Raw genomic sequence first — 27,883 nt, forward strand, 5'->3', positions numbered from 1 at the left:
TGCGGTACCATCCCCTGCGAATATTTTTTTTATAGTTTTCGATTTGTTTAAATTATAGATCTATCCATTAGGCTTCTGGATCCCAACATTTAAAATTAAGATTAGTATCGGAAAGTAATAAGTTAGATTTTGCAACGGATTATATTATATTTGTAGAAACAGAAAAAAGCCCCTTGTATTGGAGCATGTTTTCTCTGGATCAGCAGAAATTCGTATTGTATACTCCTTGTGTGATATTTCACAACAACTGAAGTCCCACTTAATTACAAAATGGCACATGCCTGGGTCTGAGGAAATTGTATTTTCCTGACAGAAAGATGGAATGCGCATCGATTCTAATAAAATTTCCCCAGAAAGCGAGGTGACTTAATTACGTCATGCCATAGCGCTATTGTTGTCATCGATTACAAAAAAGAAATACGCAGAATAAAGTAAAATGATGTTGTGAATTAGTAATATAAAGTCAATATTCGGTACTTGTGTTTCCCTTTCTCTATTTAATTTTGTTAAATATAAATGTATAACTGCAACCAAATTGATTCTTTCAATATTTAATAAATAATTTAAATATCGGAAAACATTTTCATTAAATTAAAATAATATTAAATATATGTATATATAAAAATGAATAATATTCTTTTTTTAATAAAATAATATCCAGGAGCCTCATAGGAAACATAAATTTTCAACTCGGTATCTTATTTCTGTCAAAGAAATCTTTTCGTACTTCTTGATAAATGTTAAATTATATCTAAAAAACTTTAAATAATATAAAAGGAACAATAATTACGTCACAACTGAAGGAATTCAAATTATTACAACTATAAATAATATGGAAAATTACTTAAAATAAACTAGACTAACAAAAAAAATCTTGCTATGATTTAAGTAAGATGGTAAATAATATTTTGAACCAAAAATAAAATAAAATCAATATTAGTGGAGAATCAACGATGAAAACATCGTTATCTGCAAATAAATGTACTTTTGCATTGGATCTTTGTTTTTGTTTGTTCTGTCGTCTATCGCACGAAGAATAAGTAACCATACATTATTCTGAATACCATTCCATGTTTTTTACTTTGTTTTTATATTATGCAAAATTTATACGCTTGGTAAGGTGTCGTTACACGTGAATTATTCTCATATAATCTTCAAGTACAATTTTTTACATTAAATTTTATACAAATGTTTTTGTTCTTGTTGTTTTGTTGTGATCAGGGGATTAGGCACTACAGTGTAATTTTTGTTTGTTTTTTTTTGTTACTTTTTTTGCTTCGTTATATGTTTTTTTTGTTTGCATTAATTTATTACCACTAAATGTTTTACTTGATACTTCTCTATTTGCATTCCAAAGATATTATTTGTTGTTTTGTTTTATAAATATGTGTTGTTTCTTTTATTGGGGAAATTATCTGTAATTATTTTTATTATTTATCTGAAATTGAAACTAGATGGGTAAATTTTATTTTATTGATTTTCGCCAAAGGAAAGCAACGACTTTTCTATAGAAGCTTTTCAACGGGAAATTAATTAAATATGCAGTCATTGGAAAAATCCGTGTTTATATTTTGTCATGTCAATTTGGTATTATTTACAAAGTTCAGCATCTTAGTTGCAGATTAATCCGGTAAATATGAATAGTATCATAATGTTGATGGTAGCAGCAAAACAGTTTAATGTTTTAAAAAGGTTTTCATTCTCATCCATTCAAAGTGAGTGCACCTATAATAGGTGAAGGAAAACTCAAGTAAACTGTTTTCACTGTTGGGTTTAAAATCATGCCGTGATCTTATAGTGATATAGCTCGTTTATGACTAATGTGTCAACTATTCGTTGGCCTGCTTTTCACAGAAGTAACAAAAATTGGTAGCTTTTGATGGATTACTCATTACTTTATACTAAGGCAATAAAAGTATTAAAGCTTTGTTAGCTAGAATGAATGTTTAAAAGATTGAACAAAAATATAAAATCAACAGCATTTTATTTTGAGGTCATTTTGTTTCAATATAAAAAACTAAGTTGGGAAGAGCCAAGAGCCATCCGGAACACATTGGAAAATTCTTATTTGAAAGTCTTGATCTGTAACTGTTGACTACTAATATAGGGTAAATCCGGGATTCATCTGATGGATTGGCGAGGCTGAATTTATCTAAAACTGTAAAGAGTATAGCCAATGCTATTTCTGTGGTATAATAATTAAAAATGGTCCTCCAAGCTATCGTGATATAATCGGTAGTCAACTATATGTATTTAAACATGAGTCTGATAAAGCAGTATCGATTTAACCATCGCTCGAAAAAATTGCGCGGCATCCTTTAAATAATAAGTCAGCCTTATGGTAGTGATAATTTTCGCTACCGCCACTACCAATTAGAAAGTATATACAATATTCCAGAATAAACTTACAACAAGATCTGAACTATATTCTCTCTTTTCGAAATGCATACATTTCGAAACTAATTAAGTCATCAGTGGCATTCTCCATGTACTGTTTTGATCATTCTCCATAATTTGTTATGAAACAATTTAGATCATCTTCATTCTTTCATTTGTCTCAATATTTAGATTTTCTGTAATTATGTTATATTTAAATTTCTTGTCATTTCATTCAACGAATTGATTAGCTTGGCACTCAAATTATATCATGTAAGTTTCCAGTTAATTTGTTTTGTTTTTGGTCTATTGCAAAAAAATATTCCAGTTTCTATTGCAGTTTGTTGTTGAGGAAAGAGGTTTCGTATTACCAATGATTGTTTGTTATTTTTATCGCATTGTTTGCTTATCATTTTTCGAAGCTTATGCATTTTTAGTTCAACAGTTTTTGTCTCTCTTCATCTAATGTTTTTCTCGTAATATAAATATATTTTCATATATGTATTTATCTATTTGTTTTCGGTTGTATATGTTTGCTCTATTGATAAATGAAACCAACATAAGCTGTTCAACAAAATATCCTGTAGCTATTGTATGCATGATATTATAAACATAACCCCAGTTCGTTGTTGTTACCAGTGCAACTAGTAACATTACAACGTGTAGATTGTAGTATTTGTTTTATTGTTCATTATATAAAATATTTTATTATCAATAAATACGGCTTTAATATTTAGGTTTTTGCACTGTAAATAAAAAATATAAATTTTTTTCTTTAATATTTCAATTGATGTGATAACAATATTGCGCTATGGTTTCATTTCATTTGCAAAAAATGTCCTCATATGCTTTTGATGCTGTTAAAAAGTCCTTTAAAAATTAATGCTATTATTTATGCTTAGAATCAGCTTACAATGTTGTATAATACGATTTCATCAAATTAAGAAAGTTTGCATCATACCTTTTTTGTTATTTTGTTGCATGTATTCTCATATTTTGTTAGTTTCGTATTTCCTTTTCGTTTTAAAAAACTTTGAACTGTTTTGTGTCGGCTTTAAAAATTCTTTTATATTTACTTTAATTTTACGTTTACTGTTTTAAAAAAATTATCTATCTTGTATTTGTTATTTAAATATGGTTCTATTGCATGTTTTGTATATTGTATAACTGTGGAAGAGTTTGAGTTGCCCTGAGCACTTTTTTACTTTATATTTTTTCATACAAATTATTTAACACTATATTGTTGTTTGCGTCAATTGAGTATAGTTGAGTGTATTCTCATTGATAACATCTAATAGTTTATTGTAAAATAAATTTGTAAAATATAACGATTTGTTCCTTATAATTGCTAAAAAAGTTGTATAAACGAGAAATTATAGATCAAAATTGATAGAGTTCTTCATTATTGTTAAGCTTGTTGAAATGATACTGAAGTTTTTAAACTATCAGGCTTAGTGTAGTTCGTAGTTAATTAGTTTGATGAAAATAAAATGAAACAGTCTGAATTTGGGCAGGAAAAGAGAATGAAATATTTTCAGAAAGCAATTCGACGGAAACTTGGATTATTGTTCATTGAGCTGTTTTGGAAGATATAGTTGTTCTCATTCAGTTTCGCATTTAATGACGAAACATTTTTAGATTTTCTAGTATATCTATTGTTAATTAAATACAACCAATTATGAGGTTGCACTTTCTTTTCTTGAATTTCAACAATAAAGTAAAGTAAATGAATCAAATAAATAATAAACAAAAGTAATTTGTTCAACCCCCATTTTACAAGAATTAATTAGTTAAAATTTTAAAAGATTATGATCTGGATTTTATTTGGCAGGATAAAATAACGCTGAAATTATAACTTATCTTAGAAGAATAGGAAGTTATATTCCTACGGAGAGCTGCAAAAAAACTATTTTTCATGTTTGAATTTACCAGACAAAAAGTCGTCTAAGTATCCTTAAAAGTATGTATCATAGTTTGTATCACATTTCATTAGAAAACGCACGAAAGCGATTATGGAAAACTTCAAGGCACTTTATCAATTTGATACAATAATTTCTCTTTCCCGTGTCTATTGCATTGTAAAATAAAATCTATTGTATATTATTGCAAGTGTAAATAATTCTCGATAAACAATAAAAATGTTACAAAATATAAATTCACTTTTTATTAGTTCATTCATTTTCATTGAAATTTTTGAATCGAGCCAGTGTTTTACTTTTCAGTAGTTTTTTTTATTTTTTCATTTGTTTTTGTATTCATTTATACAAATAATGTCCAAATCGGTAAATTTGTTTAGTTTTTGAGACAAAAGTCGTTTTTCATTCCTTTTCAAGCAATTAATTGTTTGCTGTCTTGTTGGATTTTAAATGAATGCTGAAAAAGTTCTAACGCTTTGCATTGATGGTAAAACCATTATTAATCGCTTTGTAATTTATATGTATCGAGTATGTACTAAATATATAATATCCTTTTGCCTAAACGCTTTTTTCTGCTTTTTATTTAAATATATATATATACTTTTTATTTATATATATTATAGACTTAGTCTTGCGTTTTTTATCATCTTGCTTTTACATCCTATCCATTACATTTTAATTCTTTTTTATATTAGATTTAAGAGGCACTCTAAGCTACAATTGGTCGCAATGAAGAGTTATCTATTTGTATCTTTGTAAAATTTCAAGAATTCAATTTGTATTAAATTTATTTTGTTATTTTTTGCCAAAATAGAATTTCGTTGTTCCGAAAGAAGTTTTCCGAAATTTATACCATAATTGATTTTATGAATAACTTTCCATTTACGACCATTGCCGGGAGATATTCTTTAATATGTATATGCAAAAAATGTATTTCAGTTGTTTATTCTTTAAATGTTGATGATTTGTTGTGATATTATTGATATATATTCTGTTTTTCACTTTGTTCTTGTAATTTGTTTATATGTGTTTAAGTTTTAATTCAAGTAAGTAAATTTGTCTGTATTCCTCTCTATGATGTTATTCTAGTGATATTTCTTGCGTGTCTGCTGTATGTTTGTCTTATTTAGAGCTTAAATTGTCGTATAAATTATCATGTCCTTCTAGTTTCTACATTGATTAATCAATTTATATATTGCATTCATATAAGTTCTAAACAAAATATGGTCGTATTCAAATCGAATAGAAGAGCAGATGTATACTTTGCAAGTGACTGTTTCTAGAATTTAAAACCTCTATGTACATCCATAAGTCACGCATGTTTGAACGCGGCAAAAAGAGTTCCACCCAACATGAATGAAATTTGTTTTTGTCTAGTCCTTTCTATTCACTTAAAGTAGGCTTAGATCTAGTCTTATGTCCTATAAATAAATCTAAACTTTTATTTATATAATTATTGCTATGTTCATCATTCAATGTGGGGGTGCTTAAGCCCATAAAATACCTACGCAATTAGCCATTGTAATAAGTGATTGCTTTATCTATAACTAATCAACCTTCAATCGCACTAGGCTTTTCTAAGTACTTTTGGCCGATAATCGTCCTGTGAAACAAATTTTTTAGGTAAATTCTTTTGTAACTTGATAATGCAGTGCTGAAAACAAGTAACGAATCAACATGTGTTTGAGTTCTCCCATTCAACTTAACCTTCACCAACACTGGTATTACCTGAATATATCGATGGTCATACAGAATAACTAGGAAAGTTGATTTTCATTCAAATAGTGTTAGGCTGATTTATAATTAGCTGGAATGTTCCTTCTTGTGGCAAACTGTAGAATTTGCGTTTCTTTAAGGGTAGATTTGATGGGTTCATGAAATTCGAATTGCAGAGTTCACGATTTAACTCAATTTGACTAACAAAACTTATCCAGTTAATACCTGTGATAGCTCAAATAGCTGTTAGGAAATTTCCAAATGAAACAATAGATGTATTTGCCTTTCGTTTGTGTATTTATTATTTTTAATTGCAAATACAAATATCTCCCGGAGTACTTATTGTCTTCTTCAGTACTTGACATACTACGTTGTTCAATAAGTTTTGCAGTTCAATAAGAGAGGGCGTTGCTACTTGCCTAATTTGTTTGTTACGTTGGTGCACTCGTTATATGAACGTATGTGAAGTTTCATTCCAATTTATCAATTCATTTTTTGTTTACAAGCCATTTAGTATCGACTGGCTCCATTATTTTTTTACTATGGAAAAAATCAAGTATCGTGCAGTGATTGAATTTGTATTTTTGGGAGGTTCAAAAACAAAGGAAATTTATGAACGGTGTTGAAAGTGTATAAGAACTCTTCACCTTTGATTAGTACAGTAGAAAGTTGGGTTGCTGAAATTAAATGTGGTCGTACAAGCCTTGAAAGCGATCCACGTCGAGGACGTCCAAAAACAGCAACAACACCAGAAATCGCAGAAAAAATTCAGGATATCGTATTGGAAAATTCTCGAGTGACTGAAAGAAATTTAGTAGAAGTCCTAGGCATCTCATTGGGCAGTGTAAGTAATATTTTGACCGGAGTATTGGGTTTCAGAAAGCTGTGCGTACAATGGGTACCGCATTCACTAACAATGGAACAAAAACAGTATTTGGAGCGTTTTCGAGTGGATGAAGACTCGGGTCTCTCATTATGATCCTGAATTAAAACAAGCGGCAAAGAATGGAATGAACCTGGTTCTTCGGTCCGAAATGAGTTCTCGTCCAGAAATCGGCCAGCAAGGTGTTAGCATCACTTTTTGGGATGTGAAAGGATTTTTTTTGTGGATTGCTTGCAAACTGGTAAAACGATAAATTCTGAATATTATTGTAAGCTTTTAGACCAGTTGAAGGAAAAAATTCGTGAAAAAAGACAAGGTATGCAAAAGAAAAAAATTCCTTTTCATCAGGACAGTGCACCGTCACAAGACCATTTTGATAATGGCTAAAATCCATGAATTCAAGTTCGAATTGCTGGAGCATCCACCATATTCACTAGATTTATTCCCTAGCGACTTCTATCTGTTTCTAGACCTACAAAATTCATGCGTGGAAAGCGTTTTTCATCGAATGATAACAACTGTGGAAGCGTATTTTTCAGCCTCTCCAGATTTTCATTTCAGGGATGGAATTCATAAATTGGAATCTCGTTGGAACAAGTTTATTGATGTTCACGAAGACTATACTAAATAATAAAGTGTATTTCAAACCATAAAATTGTGTTTTTTTTTATCGAACCGCAAAACTCATTGAACAACCTGGTATGCTAGTATTTTGCTGGTGCCCCTCAATAGAAAATAAAGGTTGGAGAAAATATCTTTTCATTTTTTGATGATAGTCTTCCAAATTGATTATCTTTGGTCCGTTTGAAGTTGAGTCAGCTTGGTACGACAGATCCATAGCTCCCCCCGGACCAAGTCTCGGGCTGAGAGAGGCTGCCAATTCGATTTAGACGAGCCCGTCACAATACCGAACGAAACGAAGACCTTTTGAAAGTATGCTCGTGAAAAAAGTGGGAGGATAGATGGGGATTTTGTGCTTGCCCAGTAAATGCTGAAAAAGTTTACCAAAATCTTCAAAAGTCGATATAAAACCACATATATACATATAGTCTAGGTGTTGCGTATGTGATGCATAGTTAACCACAATTGCGAAAGCATCGCTGTCGGCCGCTACGAGTTTCAGTTCCGTTCGCTCTTGGATGACCAATGACATAATTTACAACTTACTCGAATTGGCGTATGCAATCATTGCTGAAGTGGTCCTGAAGCAAATAAGACAATTGTAGACATGGCTTTCGTCCCTAGTAAAGTTTTTTACTTCGTAAATACTATTTTTTCGGGTTCAATTTATCCCCTTCCCCAGTGAAAAGTTTTCGCGAAATACCAGTACTTGCGGGTAACTTCTAGCTTACCCAAGCGAATGATTCCGACCCCTCCTATCACAGGAGAACTAAATTGATCGAAGTAATTAAATAAAAGTTTACAGAATTGACGAAAATCTCAGATATAATTTTCCAAGGCGAGTAATTCGGGAAAAAATGTTGATGCTTTCATAGTACAGCTCTCGCATTGTCCGTCAAAAGCAGCACTCACTTCAGACTGTTCAAACCTCTTATAAGGCAGGCATGTCTATGAAAAATATTTGACGGAATTCCCTTTACTAGAAACCATATAAACTCTATGTAGGTATGAGGATAGAATCATTGTTCCAAACTCATATTATTTGGCGAACAATTAATTTTACCAGGGTCGGCATTGGAAGCGACGTTGCCAATGATAAAATTACAGGAAAAGGGTGCACTATGCCGGATTATAAGGAAGAAAAACCGGGTTCAGGGAAAAATCAAGTAGACCACCCCTACCCAATAATATACGATTTAAATAATTTTTTGAAGTTTCATTATTCTTGGTCCCTGAAGGATCTCGACGGATTCGGCTCTATTGATTAATGGGAGTTAATACTATGGAAACGAGATAACTGAATGGTACATAACAAGAAGCTTGACAAAAAGGCTGATAGGTAGGTAGATATCAGTGGCCGTTTCGAAGGGCTCAATTTGCATTATGATGCGCCGTTTTGATGCCATGAATGCTTAAGACCGTGGCTGCAACGGAAAAGGCAAAGGGAGTAGAGTCTAGCCGGATCAGATCCAGCCTTTACGTGGGATAGCAGCTCTCCCACCCTATAATCAGAGCTAGCTTTTAGGGTCCCCTTGTTTGCCTAGTGTTTGTGCAGAGTTGAACAATCGCAAAGGAAGTGGCTGCGAGTTTCTTCTTGGTCTCCTATAGGCCAGTGCCCCATTGCAAGCTGCCCTAATTCTGTACGCATTTGCGAGCATTTGACGCAAGAGCTGTAGTGAGAACATTACGTGTTTAAGTTTCATGATTCTGTGACCATTCTTCCAGGGAGCAAAACCTATATACCTGTGTCGACTAACTAGTGACACTAAAATCTCAAAGCTAATAGTTATATGTGACAGGTCACTAAGTCTGGACTTATTTAAGTTGCGGCCGCCATCTAATGGTGTTAATCCGTGCTATATAATTTATCAACAAGGGTTCCTGAGGCACCAGTGTGAACAATTTTTGAATAGACTTCAGTTACATCAGTTATATCTTGGCGCAAACATAGATCCTTCTTATTATTACCCTATTCCAAAAGATGTTGTTCTCTTGAAATTTTCCATCAGATGAAGAAGTGGAACTTCTAAATCTGAATAGTACCTTCTATTGTAACTGAAGAAACCTGAGTTCCTCAAGGAAATTAACAAAGCTAACTTTCAATTCAATCAACAAAAGATAAATCTGGATGGTTAAGAGTCCATGTGGAGTCCTATGCTCAGGCCGGTTGAATACAGAAAAATATTTTCTAATTCTCAAAAGTGATAATTTTTAAACAAAATTTAAACAGTGTCATGCGGAAGTAGCGCCTGATGAGCTTGGCCGTGGTACTGGATGATAACGTCAGTTGGGATATTTTCTATCCAAATTTTGTTGCTTCTTGGTTACAGAGAACAGCCGCAAACGACCGAGTCGGAAGACAACATTCGGTTTATTCAAGTATAATCTTCCGGTGTTTCTAGCGATTTAATTATTTAAAATAATTAAGACTTGTCTTATCTTTTCGTTAGTAATATTTGTTAGCCTTGCAGTCTCCAGAGACTTGTAGTACTGATGAAGAGAACAAATGGTTCCCGAAATACTGCTATTCGCACCTCTGGTCAGGTGAAAACTGGGTCCCGTGAAACTCGGCATTAGCTTTCCGGATAAAGTGGAGAAAAAGTCACAGGAGAATATTGGACAGCGTTGGCCTTTTTGACACAATAGTTGATAATTTTTCATGCAAACTTGTGCAGTATGATTTGCTCGAAATGCTAATTTCTTTTTGTTAGCATATGTGGAGCTCGGCTTTTTGTCCGAATCAACGCTAAGTAGCCAAAAAGAACCTCCTATTGACGTTGACTTGCTGGTCGTGATACCGCAGATGAATGCTCTAAGGCTTTGGTCTATTAGACCCGATGTCATCCTCACCAGAGGTTATCTGGTACCATAAAAAGCGAGATAGCCTTCCAAGTTCATATGTCTGAGAAGATTTCCTAGGACATGTGTTCTCGGCTCAGTAATTTGCAGTTAGTCCCCTAGCGGGAGGTTTATAGGGGCTGTGGTTATATCCACATCGCTGACAGAGACTTTCGCTGTATAACTCGGATGCCGTATTCTAGGTAGGTCTTGTATTGTAGGAATGCTGAGTCAGCACTCAGTATAAACTAATTTTGTTGCGCGTCACAGTGGAGTTCTGATTGTGCTCATAAAATCAATGTGTGTCGTGGGCTTAGATAGACACGGCGGGTAGGCACCTTAAACTACCAGCACGTAACTCTTACAATATTTGTATTCTAAAAGTTTTGTTATGTACGTTTCATTGCTAGTATTGGCAGATTCTGTAAATTTCAAGCAAAGGTGTGTGTCTCTCCTTAGCTACCATTCATGTGAGCCTGAATAAAGCGATCACAATGATCTGGATGGAACCGTGAACTGTGTGCGGATATTCAGATGCATGCACCCATTGATTGTATACTGTAGTTTTTCTGTATCAACAAGTCTGAGAGTCCCTAGAGATAAGCCGAGTAGCTCAGCTGGTGTAGTCTAAAAAACTCTCTAGCAAAGACTGGAGGAAGTCACTAGGAACGGTTCTCCGGGAGAGGGAATATGAAACTATTCAGGTTCACTGTGGGGCACATCCAAGTAAAACAGTTGGAATACATTTTAGTGATAATGCGGGTGTTTGCAATTCACTGGAGCCTAAGTTCGAGCCACACAAATTCGTGCCAACATCACGATTTGTTTCTTTACCACCTAAAGTGCTACCCATTGTCGAAAGAGACGCCTTTTGGCAACTCAATGGTAACTTCGGCTGAAAAGCAGATGGCTAATCAATGCTTTATTAAACTGTTATCGTATCTTCCTATATTGAATGGTTGCCCAAATCGATTATTTCATAAAACGATCTTCGATTGATGTCATGCGAGCCAAACTACCGTTGAAACAAGTCGGAATACCGGAAGCTCGCGCTTCGGGTATAAAGGTTTTGTGTTCATCTTATGTAAGAGACGCACATTTTTCTGTCCGTATATAGCTACAAATCCAACATAATCCTTCATATTTTTCCAAACTACGAGACATACGTACATATTAGAGCCATAGATATCACGCTCACCCTAAACAAACAAACTGCCTATTACCTACTGTACACATATATGCGCGTATCTAAATTTATCGTACCCATATTTCCGATTTACGTCTTATATCTAACTGAATTAGGCACTACCCGCAAAGTTCATTAGCACGCATATATTATATACCTACATACACACATGTCTGGTTGACAAATAACTAAAAAACTAAAATAAAATAATTGTCTGCGACCCAATTCGTAAGAACTCATTTCGTTGTGATATTGAGGAATTGATATGTGATGATGACGTCATGCGGGTTTTAGAGTGAACGAAATTCACAAAAAATTGTAAAGTTTCACCCCATATAACTTTGTTAATAATAGTTGGATTTTCTTCAAACTTGACCAAACTGTGCACTATATTCTTCATTATACGCATGCCAAATTTTGTACTTCTGGGATGAACATAAGGGGGGGTACCGGGTAAATTTCTAAAATGTGGAAATATACTATTATTAACTTTATTTGTTCAGATATCGGAACCGGATATATTTTGAGGCCTAGATTTCGTAGAGATGCATCACTGTGATTTTTTTCAGATTTTTCGGTTGGATAGGTTCTGAGAACGAGACCTGTTACACTTTTTGTGGGTCATATTTTGAACCCTCACTCCCCTATGTTTCACCCAATATCAAATATTGAACTAGTTTCGAAAAGTACTAATTGAGACCTTTCATTTGATACCCTACATGGCTACATTCTGTGAAAAAAAAATTTGCACCCTCCATTCGCATGTACGGGGAGCCCCCCCTTAAACTTAACTTAAGATGGCGCCACTTACTGTATGTAAAGGGATCACCAGATTACATACTCTCACCAATTTTCGTGACAATCGGTCTAGCCGTTTCCGAATAAATCGGGTGTGACAGACAGACAGACAGACAGACAGACAGACAGACAGACAGACAGACAGACGGACAGACGGACAGACAGACACCGTCTCGATTCTAATAAGGTTTTGTTTCACACAAAACCTTAAAAAAGAAGGGGAACATACGGACCCACCGCGAATTAAATGGTAGCGCTTTTTCGAGAAAGAAATTGCTGAACAATATGAGCGTTGAACGATAAGTGAATCTCCAATTATGATATTTGACTTTGGAATGATGACGTCCAAACGAAGGTTCGTGCCCGGAAACGCTTTTATCATAAGTTCTTCTTCAATAAAACCTTGGGTCAACTGGCTAATTTATAAGAACGACAACCGGAAAGCAAAGAAGTTATCGAATGAGTTCTCTGAACCAAGTAATCCTTATTCCGAAGCTGATAGCAGTAGAGTATCAGCTGAAAGTGAATAGCTGTTTTCATTAATGTTTTCGAATGGGAAATTTTAGATGGCTTCAGTAGTAATATATTATTTTCAATTGCAAATGTCATATTTAGAGGACCACTTGTTCCCTCGTTCAGCTTCCTACAGCAGACGTCCAGCACTGGAGAAGGGGATACTTGGTTCTTAAAATATTTGCATTTGCAATTCAAAATAATATACTAGCGAAAGTAAGCGATATTTTTCCTTTCATTTATTCATTACCCTAATATATGACCATACCATTAAAGCAAGGGAGCCTGGCAGGTAAGAGAGCCCTGCAAAAACAATCTAGGAATTAAATATGGAGAAGACGGTCATGGAACGAATTTTCGCTATAAAACTCTTGGAACTTTAGAGATGGATGACTGCTTTGCCAGGGCTGTAGAGGAGAACACATTTTTGGTAGCTGGAACACTTTTTACAAAAATATGATGAATCCGGGTAAAAATCGCACAGCAACATGTCCACGGGTTTCATTAAAAACAATCCTAACTTTTTTCCCAGGAAGAAAAGGTTAGACTCAGGTACTGATTCAAGCGGATGTTTTTCACACACCGTTATTAGTAAATAAGTCAAGTTTCTCAGCCGTCAAATTTAATTAACCAGCAGTAATTGTTTTTCGTAATAAGTTGATGTTTCTCGCTCCTTAAACCAATTCCAATCTCATGCCTTCGTTTGAAATCAAATAACGCATCGTCCGGGTTGTCTAACGAGCCTTGTAGATCTAGAATTTTCAAGTTAGTACCTTCTCCATTTTTCACTGAATGGTGGTTTCTTTACAAATCTCTGATTTTTAATGAATTTATTGTTAATTTTTTTGGACAAAGTATACTCGCAAAAAAATATAATACATTAGCACGGAATGACTGTAAAGTTTGCAGAAAACTGAACTATATCGATATCAGCGGCTTCAATAATATTGCTTCTATCTAGAAGAATCTGGCAAAAGGACGATTCTACCGGAGCATGACAGAGTACTCTACTACCTGTAAGTGGAGTCTTCAATAAATGAAAATATATATTTCCTAATGGTGATGAAAAATTGAATGATAGAGCCATTTTATAGAGTCAAGTCTAAAATGAAACTTTTTTAACAATAGAAACTTTGTCTTTAAGGGGTTATCCCTTGATATAGAATAAATAGCCTTGGTAGGTAGGGATAGGTAGGGAAAAACCGGATTTGAAGTTCGATAGATATATAGTAATGTGTTCTATATATCATTCGGCTTTGAATTACGAGATTTCACCATCTGGTTAACATTTTTTCTTTGGTGATGGCGTGAGCGCGACTGTTAGAACGTCGATTGTCAAGCCCCTCTGAGATATTGTTCATTTTCAACTCCGATTCCAACCTTAACAATTTTTCCTCAAAACTCCATCAATGCCAATATCCCTGTCCCCCATCTCTCTAGGGATTATAGAAGTAGACTGAATTCTACGTTTTTCATGATTTTCCGAAAATGAGTTGAATACTTCAGCAACGTTTCTCGTTGTATGATCAAGGTCTGGTCGCTTGGCAGGCGAGGGCAGTAGATAACTATGAATTGGTTAACCCTATTAAATTCGATGTTGAAGTCACAGGAATATTCAGCTGTTTCAATGCTGAAATTGCTGCGGTTTCTGACCTCAGCTACTGTTTGATCGAGATAAATTTTTCAATTTGTGGAAAATCTACCGACTGTCGCCAGTTAAAACTTACTTTTGTGGGTCGATTGATTACTATTGATGAGACTTAGGTCTGCCACCATGATCCTGAATCAAAACAAGAGGCTAAAGAGCGGTTTGAGTCTGGTTCTTCGGCTCCGAAATGAGTTCTTCTCCAGAAATTGGGCAAAAAGGTGTTGCATCAGTTTTTTTTTTCTTTTGGGATGCGAAAGGAATTTTGTTTGTGGATTACTTGGAAACTGGTAAAACAATAAATTCTGAATATTATTGTAAGCTTTTAGACCAGCTGAAGGGAAAAATTCGTGAAAAAAGACCCGGTTTGCAGAAAAAAAACTTTTTCATCAGGACAATGCATTGTGTCACAAGGACATTTTGACAATGCCTAAAATCCATGAATTCAAGTTCGAATTGTTGGACGACTTCCATCTGTTTCCAGACCTAAAAAAATACATGCGTGGAAAGCGTTTTTCATCAAATGACGAGGTCATAACAGCTATGGAAACGTATTTTGCAGCCCTTCTCGATTCTCACTTTGGAATCTCGTTCGAACAAGTGTATTGATTTTCACGGAGACTCTACTGAATAATAAAGTCTATTTCAAACCATAAAATTGAATTTTTCTTATCGTATTGCAAAAGTTATTGAACAACCTCGCATTTATATAGGTTATTCAAATCAAATTTAGAATTTTCCAACGAAATTTCAGAAATTTTCAAAATAACTTCAGGCTTTTCCAAGTCAATTTCAAAATCGTCCATTTAAAATTCAGATTTTTCCATTTCCAATTCAGAATTTTTCAATATTTTATGTTTTATACCAACTTTTGCCACTGGATAAGGATGAAGTTGGGATTCTCTGACAAACAATGGGCTGCCCATAAATTTTCTATCATTATTTGCTTCAATGAACTTCTCTGAGAATGTAATGGTCCACGGCGTCCTCTCAGCCGAAGCAAAGCCACAATTGAGTGTGTGTGTTTTTGTTTGGCCCGTGTTGTCCCGGCAGGCTAACGATGTATGACACCAGTTACCACCTACGATGACTCCGTGGCACGGTTGGCTAGACTGCTGTCTATGTTGCCAGCATGACTACGAGAGATATGGGTTACTGGACCTTCTATTGATTTGAAAATTTTTAAGTTTTATTTCTGCTTGCTCAAGAAAAATAATAATTTCTAGTAGGTGTTTATTTAGGTCCTCTGTAAGCAGGTGCTCTACAGAGTTGATGGATCTATTCCAGTTAAAGTTATTTCTGATTTGGATATACTTAGTACATTTGAAGAGAATGTGATCTAAGGTTTCCAGTGCGTTGCATGTACAGCAACTGTCATTTCTTATTTTAATTTTTTTAAGACATGGTTTATTATAGGAGCGACCTGACATGATCCTGTTGGCAGTTTTTATCCGTGATACCTTTTGTGTGGATAGGTCTTTCGGAAATTTTATAGGCACATGGGGGAAAATTTGTGCAAAGAATTTTTCTTTGGAGCGAATGTCATTTTGATAATTTGAGTTCCACTCCTCTGCTATTTGATTGGCCACCAGAAGGTTTATGTTGATGGGTGCTAGGTGACAGTTCATCAGCGGGGCGCTGTTCTGACCTTCAGTAGCTGCCATATGTGCACTTTCATTAAATTTGATGCAGTTTATCAGCGGGGCGCTGTTTTGGCCTTCAGTAGCTGCCAGATGTGCATTCAGATGCACATTCATTAAATTTGATGCCACTTCTTGCAGGGCACTATATTATGACTACTTCTTCAAAGTTAATGTATTTGATGTTGTTGTGGAAAGCCACAATTGAAACTTTCAATTTAATATTTAAGAAGTCCTCTCGGTTGTTAGTGGGCATTAATGAGGTTCTACAGAAAACGATGTAATTAATTGTAGTCGCAAATACACAATATTATTTTTAGATGTCATGAAAAAATAGCATATTGAGGAGATTCCATAAAAACAAATAATGATAGGAAATTGACGAGTTGCTTATATATTTTTCAGGAAACCTTAGCTTTATCCTTATTCAGCGACAAAAAGTTAGTATAACTTGAAAGGAAAATATTGAAAAAAAATCTGAATTGTGAATGAAAAAGTCTGAATTTTAAATAGAAAATTTTGAAATTGACTTAGAAAAGTCTGTTAATTTGGGAATTTCTGAAATTAGTTTGGAAAATTCTGAATTGATTTTGAAAATTCTGAATGAGACTTGAATATGCAAAACGATTATGCTGACCAACTGAATAAATTGGCTGAACAAGTGCAGAGAAACTGAATTATTGGCTTTCTGAATGGGAAAGCATGACTCTTGATTTCTTAGAACAGTTGCTCAAAAATCCAGCGACTCTGACATCCGACCCACACAATCCTATTTGATTTTCAATGACACTGCTTCAGCTTCAGTATCAGCACACTAAATGCTGTGCAAGTAGTATATTTGCAACAGCTGGACAGCACAAGGACGAATACAAACATCCATGAAGAAGAGGGATTCGAACCCAAGGCGACCAAATAAAAGGGCTAATGGTCAGCAAACTTGGCTATTGCACCGTGATAAAAATATAACGACCAACTTTAATGGCATCATAAAGGTATGGATTTAATATTTGCAGGAATTACTGACCAACATCCACCACAGTATACAGATCAACTTGTCCAGAAAAAGACCAACGAAGCAGTCATGAAAGGCCAACAATATAGCGAAGCTGAAGCAATTAATAAGCTACTATTGGAGAAAGGGCAATTCTAATTCATCTCCTGTAGCTTTGGACTGGCGAAATACCCACGTAGGTAATTCAGTGCTGTGCATGTCGTATAAGATTCAGACCAAAGTAATTGAGAGAAGATTGGTGAAGTCACTGACAAATAAGGAGTAATTTTAAGAACTGAACAGTCTTTACGATTGCCTAGATATTCTCGGTCAATTAGGTGATGAAAAGTATGTTTGTTATTCTTGATCTTGATTTAAAATAAACTCACAATAGTTTGCATGGGAACGTATGAGGGTTAGTCAAATATAAACAGGAATTTTGTATCCCAAAGGATTTTCCACGAATTCCGTTTGAGTCTTCCTACTGGATTCGCTGCCAATTTTTGTCTACTTTAATATCATAAATACTAGAGAAATGAGTAAGCTTAAAGATTTCGATGCGCAATGGATTGACAAGGAGTAGCTATCCTCAAGTTACAATTTTTTCGTTTGAACGTATATATATATATATTTCGGGAGCGACATACCCCCTTCTTTATTAAAAAGCTAGCTTTGGTAGGTAGGTAGCTTTGTACTGAAGAAGGGGGTATGTCGCTCCCGAAATATATAATATACGTTTAAAACAGAAAATTGTAGTTTGGAGGAGTAGCTATCCACTCCTTGTCTATTAATTTTAGGCTGGACTACAAGTAGCAGACAAATGTCTAATCTTTTCGCAATGAATTATTACAGAGAATTCGATTAATGAAGAAGTGAGGCCTTGGGGAATTTTAATTGGTTTACAAGCTCAAATCGGGGATGCAACATTCTTCAAAACCTGCGTTAATGAGTGCACAAAACATTTTGGTGATTTGCCAGAAGCTTTTCTTATGTTATAATGACGACGGAAAAGGTTTTTCAATGTATGAATTGAAATAGGTGATCAAAGCGTAGCAGCAAGCGCACGGGACTACACCAACAAAACCCGAAATTGGTTGAAGTTTTTTCGCACAATTGGATTGGGAGTTGGGGTTGACGACTAAATCTTGAACTTCATATTGTGTTGAGATCAGTGATAATATAAGAGTACAATTGGAGTGATGTGGTTCTCAGAAAAGTTATTTAAAAAAGTCCCGTTTATATATGACTGACCATGCCATTATTACTGCACTCCGAATGATGAATACGTTGGTGAATAATAGGGAATCCCAAGTAAAAATTCAAGGAGGGGGAGGGATTTCCCAGAGGTTTCGCATAAACTAGAACAACGCGATGGCCTCGACATGATACTCTCGAATTTAGTGCTTGGATACCTTATCGAAAAACCATTATCAGCACGCTATTCTTTAACTAGGCACCAACATATTTTTCAATCCAGATCTAGAGGACAAAACAATATGTTTGACTCTATTTCGAAACCCCATTAGGAGGTTTTTGGAATCGACTTTCTTTTTATTGCGTGGGTCCTTAACTTAACTAGCCCAGAATATGTTGGGAAAATTTTAGAGCGAAATTCCTTTTATGAGCGTAGAACGGAGCACTTATTTGGTACAGTCTCAGGCTAAAACGCCCAGGAAAGGGCCGGCTTATGTCCTTATGTAATTTTGTGACGCTATGCAAATAGCATATTTGTAATCACCGGGTATCAGTCTCTTCGACAAGTGCATTTGTATTTGTTATAAATAACTATATTTCATTCGAACTTAAGAGTGATAAATGTATTCATAACTTTTATTTTGGATTTAAATTTTTCAAAAATTCCCAAAAGTTCTTCGGAAGATGAGTAATATAATGCCTAAAATTGATTGAATTCCAATTAATTTTTGCCACTAAAAAAATCTTAAAAGAGTACGTGAAAAATAGGCATTCTAATATGGTTTCCCCCTTTAAGCATACAAAACAAATACTTTTGCTCTGCGCTCCTCACATTGGGATACAAAAAAAAAGAACGAAGAAATTCTGCATATGCAGATGATGACTGTAACAAGGTTTGTATAGAAAAGGAAGTGGTTCCCAACATATTATATTATGGATCCACAACCATGACACAGGTGTGAATGATATTGAAAACGAAAACTGTTCCGTTCAGACTTAACTAGCTGAAGCAAAACTGTGGACTAGAAAATGAAAGGAAGTTTGCCTCCAATTAATCAGGTTCGTCATCAATTGGGTGGTGGACTCAGGACTACCTCAATTCTAAAACAAAAACTGTATGGACGAAAAAATACCTCCACATACTGGGACGTGAGAGCGATCAAACTAATGATGCAGCTGTATTCATTTTTGTAGAATACAGGGAACTGTAGAATGCAGGAAAGTGAAGAGTTTCCAAACACTTAATAGAAGACAAATTTCACGGAGGTCAACTACCAGATATGCCGTGAAAACGGAGAGAAGATTCAATTGGTCCAGTGAGCCAGAGTGCTTGTTTGTTTTTCTTGACCGTTAGATTTTTGATCACTTTGCCCCGGGCCCGAATCCCGGTTGTCATGGATCTTTGTATTATCCTTTGGGCTTACTTAGACACTGTAAGTTTATCACTTGCACAGCAATACATGTGGTGCTAACGAAACTGGAGCACAATTTTACTAAACATAAAATGTGGAGAAAAAAATAGCAGTAGCAACGAAGAGATGTATGGATGACCAATATTCTACAAAAGAGTGAACAGGAGACATACAAAATTGAAGAACTCGATCGTTGTATTTAGGCAGCTGAAGACGTGGTATCTTGAAAGTCAAAGTCTGATCTGGATCATAGCAGCATCGAAGAAGAAATGTAGGTAGTGTAATTTTGGAATCCAGAAAATGATGTTTATTGAATTACTCCATATACAGTATTTAGGAAACAACTTGTTCCCTTCTTTAGTGCGAGATCTTCAAGAGAACGAAATCCCTTCTACTGATTTATATTTAAAGGCTGACTTATAGACACATTCCATATGTAATACCGAATGCACACGTTTGCCAAACTGCTATCTCAAATTCAAATGTGTAAATAGAGTGTCTGGTTTGGGTTGTGTAAATTCGCAAACGCTTGCAGCCGATCCCATAGACTATCGGCTTTTTGGCACAAATCAAGAAAAATTTGTTTGCCTGTTGCACTTGCAAGCATGTGGATGGCGATATTTGGTTCCCAAGCTTAATTTTTTTGGAGAAATTGCCTAGAAACCCTCCTTAAGTTTATTCTAGAATTATAGTATGAAGTATGTCATCCCCCAATTTTGATTAAAATCGTACTATTACTAACAAAGTTACAGTAGCTCAAAGTTGTTTTTACCGTGTGATTTACTGAAACCCAAAGTACTAAATATCAATATCACACTAAAGTGAGTAGTCAGACATGCCAAATGCATCTACATTACAGGCTTCGTGCAAATGGGACAGTTCTATACTAAAATATACTCACACAAGAAACAAACAAAACCTTTCATAACTGAAGCCCCGAGCTTCCGGTTTCCCGGCTTGTCTGTTTAGGGTTTAAGGAGTCCTAAGTCCGCATCCCCTTGATGTTGGACCGGACCAAATAGAGAAAATCTTCTTCCCACTCTTTATGGTCCACGGAGTCCTCTTTTTGGGTTTAACATCCAAAGTTCAAAAATTTAATTTAATTTATGAGCCTTTGCCGTAGTGGCTGACTCTGGAAAACTTGGATGGCAATTTAACATTTTTTGTTCATATGCTTGCCTAATATGGGCAAGATAACCCATACTAGCACTAAACAAGTTCATTACCTAGAGATTGACTTAGTTTCTCAACATGCTTCCTGTTACCTAAGCTGACTGGTATCCGTCTTTCGGTCACGATATAGATTTGAACCGCGACATTGATAGCCGAGCTCTCTAACGATCCGGATGCAACTTTCTCTTTTAACCAACTCAAAAAGATTGCCATTCCTGTGTTTGCCCTGGGACTTATTGTCTCTACCATCAAGCTTGTCATTACCAGATATATCTCGAATTATCATCCTTGGCGACTTTATGCTGTAAGATATTGTATTACCGTCCGGGCATATGAGAAATATCTTTTCTTACCCTTATGCTAAAGGACAAGCTTTTCTTTTAATAGCTTGAAAATATCGAGATCGAGAATGATGAATGTGGGCGGAATATTGTTACGACATACGGGCGATCTAAAATCATCTTGCTACCGAGTTTTTGAATTTGGGTAGGCATCGAGCTGACTTTTGGACTGGCTTCGGACTGGGTTTCGAATTGCTTTATGTTGGCTTCGGGCTGGTTTTGGGCTGGCTTCGGGCTTGCTTTCTACTGTTTTCGGGTTGGCTTTGCATTTGCTTTAGGTTGGCTTCGGTCTGGGTTTTGGACTGTTTTCGGGTTGGCTTCGGGCTGGGTTTTGGAATAGGTTTGGGTCAAAAAATGATTTCGGGTACATGTGTGTATGAAAATGTAGATTCTTGGCTTTTAATTATAGATTGTAATGTTACGAATTAGAATAAATGTCGGTTGCTGTATGGCGTTCGTCTACGTAATATTTCCTGGTACAAGCGGCTAAGGCGACTATTGAGTGCTGATATCGACTATCAGTTGCAAATTTGTTCCCTCGGCCAGCTTTGATGTGGAAAGGTGATTTTGATTTTGAGTGTGATAGGCAAACTTTAATTATGCCAAGCAAAGATAACATCTAAGTAAAGTAATTCCAAGTGACAAGCAGAGGGCTACGAATTTTTGTAAACTTACTCATCTTTTTTTGAAAATAGTTTGCAATTCGAAAAACGTCTTTTTTATTCAACACGGAGCTGTCGGTTTAAGATTTAGGCTCCATATGCTCTCCTAATTGAATTTAGGTAATGATTCGTGATAAATGAGTTTCCTTTTATATGAGAGGCAATAAACTGTCTTCTTGTATGAAATAAAGAAGTCAAGTGGGAATCATTTGATTGCGAAATACGGTCGTTCTATGTGTAGCATTGTAAGGAGGTACGATTTGCTACCAAACGGAACCGCCAGATGAAATTTTTCTACCCAATTTTCGATATGAGGATGAATTCAAAAGGCAGAATAGTGGAGGAGAACGGGACACAAACTGTAAAGGTATGGAGCAGAGGGAACATCTTTTCTATTTCGCTTTCTTTACGTTTATAATTTTTTTTCATTAAAGCTGTCAACCCTCCTCCTTTATCATTATAATAATAATATATAAATAACACAAGCGTAGTGGTGTCTACGAATGAAAATATCAAGTTTTATCGTAGAAATTCTGGGGAGCCTAGCCATACCAAAGAGCAGAACTTGATATCATTCCTGGTTACCAACAAAAGCAGGTTTATTACGTGAGAAAGTGCTATAATTTTTGACACCCGAGTAATTACCTTTATCAGTTAATACAAAAATAATAAAATTAATCTTCAATCCATAAAGCTGATAATTCTAAATTTGGAAGTCGATGATTTGAAGAGGAGAAATGAACAGCTAGGGAAGAAAGTTATTCCTTTATGGCAAAAAATAGAACCTTTGAATGGAGATTTTTCAGTGCCCGGAAACGGTCGATAAATCAATGGTAAAATAATGTGAATGATGAGTTCAAGTGCGGAGATCTGTTCAATAATCCATAGTTGAAATTTCAGTGCATAGTTTTTGGAATATTCTTATAATCAGCACTGCATGTTAAATTTAAATCTCTTAAGCCATGATATATACCATGAAAACTAAAGTTTCAGTTAGTAGTGAAATGATTCATGACGTGGAAATTGTTGTGAAGTTTTTCTGTTGTTAGTTGGTGTAAGAAGAAATCGAAAAAATATAAAAGTGAAAGTAAAAAGCTGATGAATTTAACAAGCAGATTTATATGAATGCTAATGTGAGCATGATTTTCTTAAAATATAAAAAGCCAAATATATAGAAAACAACACGAATTTGAAATGAAGAAATAAAATATGTATTTTTCCAAATAATTCATTCAAACTATTTTTGTTTTGTAAATTGTTTTGAAACAATATTAAATTCATCAACATAATTGTTTGTAATTAAATTAAATTTATGTTTCCCTAGATAATAATTGAAACTATGTAAACGACAAACGAAACAAAAGTGTTTGTCAAAATTGTAACATAATATTCCAATTCACATAAGACATATTTCATTCATAAGAGCTTTGATATTAATATCTGCTAAAGAAAATCTAAACTTTAAGTAAGATGACATTTGAATTTGGTACAAATATGTCATCGAGCATGATTACCTTCTACGGTTTGTAAAGAATATAAATATAATCTGATATCATTAGCTCACACTTTTCATTAAATGGGTTCATAATTTTTATGGAATGTTTTTTATTTTATTTTTTAAACGTGAACGAAATTTGTATATCGTTCCTCAGCCAATGATTGCAATGATTCCAACTAAGATAGTATCGCACAAAATACAATATAATATAATTTATAAAAAATAAGATATTAAGCACAATTGAAAGTAAAACGGATAATAATTGTGGAATTATACTTTTATATTTGCATCAATTCAATAATATTTCAATTTTTTTTAAATTTTACTTCGATAGTAGGTAAAAATCACAATTTTGAATAAATATCTAAAGAATTCACGTTCCCGTTCCAGATGAGATCCAAATTTTCCAATTCCATGATGGAAAATGTTTAGATGGATTGAAGTAGTACCCTCTCTCCAATTTAGTTAGAAAATTCCTACTTTCAATGCAGATAAAAAATAAAAATGAAAGTTTGAAATATGAATAATACTGATGCAAAATCATGCAACAAAAATTTATATATTTGATCGTTTATCCCGCCACGATTTATATTTCCGCATTAGAAATTAATAGATGGGAAAGATAATTTTCATTTTATAGCTATCACAGCCAATTTTATGTTTTTGTTTTTTTATTTTTTTTTTAATAATTTTTTTTATTGAATGTTTTTTTTTGTGTTTATTATAATCAAACACTTCTAATTTACAAAGTCCAATTTTGTATAGTTAAGTCTTACCTAATACATGGTTCCACGAATAATTTACGAATTTTTTAGAATTTAAAATCACAATTTAGCTTGTCATGACTAAGACTCTTATTCAGAATGGAAATATGCTTGGTGTTTTTCCTTTTTTACCACCGTTTAGATCGTCTGGATTTCAGTTGACCTTTACGTACATATTATCCAAATAGATTTAAGTTCTAGATTTAGCGTGAAATATTACAAAAACAGAATAAAATTTCCACAATTACTACCCGTTGAATATAATAGAATAAACCTTATACGGAAAAATCGTAAAAGTATTATGTACATTCAAATAAAATATAATAAGAAAGAAATATATCGATAGAAATAAAGTATTAACGAGTAATTACCTTGTAAAGTTAAAACTATTTTTAAATCTAACATTAATAATATACAACTTAATTTTTTAGTGGTATAATGAAACTTTGTCAAATATTTAAGGATTAAAAAGAATGGTTGCGTAAATTAAACTTCAACTCAATATCTGTAAAGTGTGAATTCACGAATAATTAATTAAAATACTCTATCTAAAAATAAAAAAACTCTACAATAAAATATTTGAAATTAATTATAATGTTGAAAATGAAAGGAACGTGTAGTTTTCTTGCAAATTGCATAGGATGACTTCAAATGGCATCTATGTTGTGGTGTTCTTGGAACTATTACTTTAAACACAAAACTATGGTAATTGTAACTGTGCTATTAAATCTTTTCCTTCATTCTCACCGAAAATCTTTCAAAATTCAGCGGTATTTGCACTTAAAAAGCAAAGTACGAAAAATAACGTAACAATGTAAACTATTGTATAATTATAAAACTGAACTGCAGGGGTTATAGCGGACAATCTACGATTTTGATGTAATTCGCGGTCTTCCTGACTTTATTTTGCTTTTATCTAAAAGCAATATAATTCTTGAAGTTTGTATCATTGGTGATGCTGGTCAAACAAGGTTTCAGATAGATTAGTATGTAGGAACCAGCACACGGTTAGAATATTGCGGCTCGTAAATTTGAAATATATAGTATATCAATAGATAGTGATTAATCAAATACTTTTCCATTTTATATGTATTATTTTTCGCACTGTAATGGTATTACTTAGTTTTATTTTATACAAAAATGAATAACGACCAACTATGCAAATCCTGGAGAAAATTTGGAACGAATATGTAAGCACCGACTGACGATTCAAATATTAGATTCTTGTTCAGCTAACAGGTTCGAAAAAAATACATAACCATGGAAAAATATTGGTCAGTTCACCTTAGAATTATTGTAAAAATCAACAAATGATTATGTAAAGTTTGATATAATGATATAGCACTCGATCTTACATTAATATGAGTGTGCAATTACTTACACTTTAAACATCAAAAATAGGAAGGAAAAGAAAAAGATATTCCAAATATATGTGTCTCATGGACGATTATCAAGCTTATGATGTTCAATTCAACTATATTGGTAAGTTTTAAGTTTGTCTCCAATTTCACCCTTCCAATATGTCTCCTTAGTTCATCAATATACGATTTCTGTTTGCTTACAATTATTTAAGATTGATTCAGTTATTCGTTTCATCTAATTAGTAATTTTAAAATCAAATTTTATTTTCAAATAATCAACTAATGAATTGTAAATATCGTTAAGATCACAGATATCTATTTTCTTCATATTTCATATATTTATTTAAGATTAATCAATTTTATACACGTCGCATTAGATACTTCTTTCACTTCGTTTTCTTTTTAAACCATGGTGAAAAATATAAATATCATTGTTCATTCTGGTTCATGAATAATATGAAAATTTTGTGATTTTCAGGAAAAATTTGGGAGTGATATTTATTTTCACATAATATATGTAATAATTTCGAACCAGAATTCAAACGTTTTTTTTTTGAAAACGAAAAATCTACTGCTTGGTTGATATGAAAGCGTTGTGGAGTATTCTACAGCCCTTTGAAAAAAATAAATTATATAAGTATTTAGCACCAATTCAAGAATTATTCTTGCCTATTCATGGTAAGTAATGGCAAAGTTTCTGCAAATTAGAGACAAAAAAATTCTAGATTGAACTCAGTCAACGTTTCTGTTATTGAATTCGAAAATTTCACTTTTGTTTGTATTCTATGAATTTAAATTCAAATAAAACAATTACAATGACATATTCTTGCTCAAAAATTGACATCCTAACCTAAATTTGTGTAATTATTATAAATTTAAATAAATCGCAGATGTTCATTGATGTTGGGTTGTCTGCCAGCAATTATTGAAATCATTTTATTTTTGTTTTAAGCTCTATTTTATTGTGTTATATAGTGTGTGTAACGAAAAGAGCGAATTGAGTGTGTTCATTACATGATAGATACTAGCACATAGTATGTAATATAATATGTTGGTGTATTTATGTATTTTTTGTTTATTTACCGTTTTACAGAATTTCATTCTTTCTATCACGCAGAAAAAATATATACTCGAATTTATCTTTTATATATTTTCCATCTTACAAAAAACACAGCTTTACTTTTTATATATATTATCATTTTCACAATTATATTATATATATTATTACATTATTATTTTGCCCTAATTAAATTTTTATCCTACATTTTTTTACTATTGCGGCAATTCATCTTTTGTGTCGATAGGACTCGGTGATAGAAATTTTCGAACGTATTTCGGAAAATGGGTTTTCTCGTGAGCTTTTAATATTGTCGATCGAGAAAACGTTTTACCACACATACTACATCGAAAGGGTCTTTCGCCTGAAAAGTAAATATCAATAAAATTTGATCTGATCTAAAATATAACTGTAACTTCACCTACATGTTTTGAAAATAATATTTGCTCAGACTCCCGAAATTTTCCAACGGCACCAAATATATAAAATGGCACCGTATTTCAATCAAATAAATTTTAGGAATAACGTAGTACATTCATGCTATAAGTTTCAATTGAAAAGTGGATTGATCTTAGGGGGTAGGATTGGAATAAGCTACATCGTTGTCATCAACGGCGTAACAACTGGCATCGGGTCTAGGCCTGCATTAATAAGGGACCCCAGATGTCTCAGTTTTGCGCCGAGGACCACCAATTCGATATCCCCAAAAGCTGTCTGGCGTCCTGGCTTACGCCATCGGATTTTGCCCAAAACCAGACGGTCATGATATCGCTTATAGATTTCGACCCTATATAGGCAACCGAGTCATCTATCATCGTTAATCTCAACTGCCAACAAATTTCTACGATTAAGGCATGCAATTGCAGAAGAAGCCACAATCAGCAGAAGTGAGGGCCAAGGACACATTTGCTCATGGCTTCGTCGTCAGGGTAGAGGCAAACTCATCAGATGTTGCCTTACCTGTGCCACGTGAACCGGAAGCGGCTGGAGATGTTGTTGGCTTCAAACATATTGATTTAAAAACCAGATCTGGGCCGATCCCGATCTATTGGCTTAAACTTTGGCTAGTCTGAACCTAGACAACAAATGAATAGAGCAGTTCGAACGTTACTAATTTTAAGAAGTAACTTACTCCTTCGCGATAGTACAACACTTCATCTACTCGGCAACTTTTGAGGAACCGCTCTCTCGTAGACGCAAAGCCGGCAGATGTCTATAGACAAATAACCTCCCATCCTTGATTTCTCACGATCGCTTTTAGAAAGTCAATGGTGACCACCACTAATGTTGGGGCTAAT

The 27,883-nt window shown here is 34.0% G+C and overlaps 1 protein-coding gene across 11 annotated transcripts in view; it reads right to left on the bottom strand.

Moving 5' to 3' along the window:
- LOC119657894 (protein tramtrack, beta isoform) overlaps positions 1 to 27,883 on the bottom strand; it is a 500,286-nt gene that overhangs the window by 33,514 nt on the left and 438,889 nt on the right. For 3 of the 11 annotated variants that reach the window (XM_038065049.1, XM_038065047.1, XM_038065048.1), the window contains one exon: positions 23,100 to 26,949. The exons of the other annotated variants lie outside the window; for them this stretch is intronic. In XM_038065049.1, the coding sequence (XP_037920977.1) occupies positions 26,801 to 26,949 (149 nt within the window). In that variant the 3' untranslated portion in view covers positions 23,100 to 26,800. Of the gene's footprint in view, positions 1 to 23,099; positions 26,950 to 27,883 lie in introns of those variants that run through there. 11 annotated transcript variants of the gene reach the window in all.

The sequence above is a fragment of the Hermetia illucens genome, chromosome 5 (genome assembly GCF_905115235.1).
Source record: "Hermetia illucens chromosome 5, iHerIll2.2.curated.20191125, whole genome shotgun sequence".
NCBI classification, from domain to species: domain Eukaryota; kingdom Metazoa; phylum Arthropoda; class Insecta; order Diptera; family Stratiomyidae; genus Hermetia; species Hermetia illucens.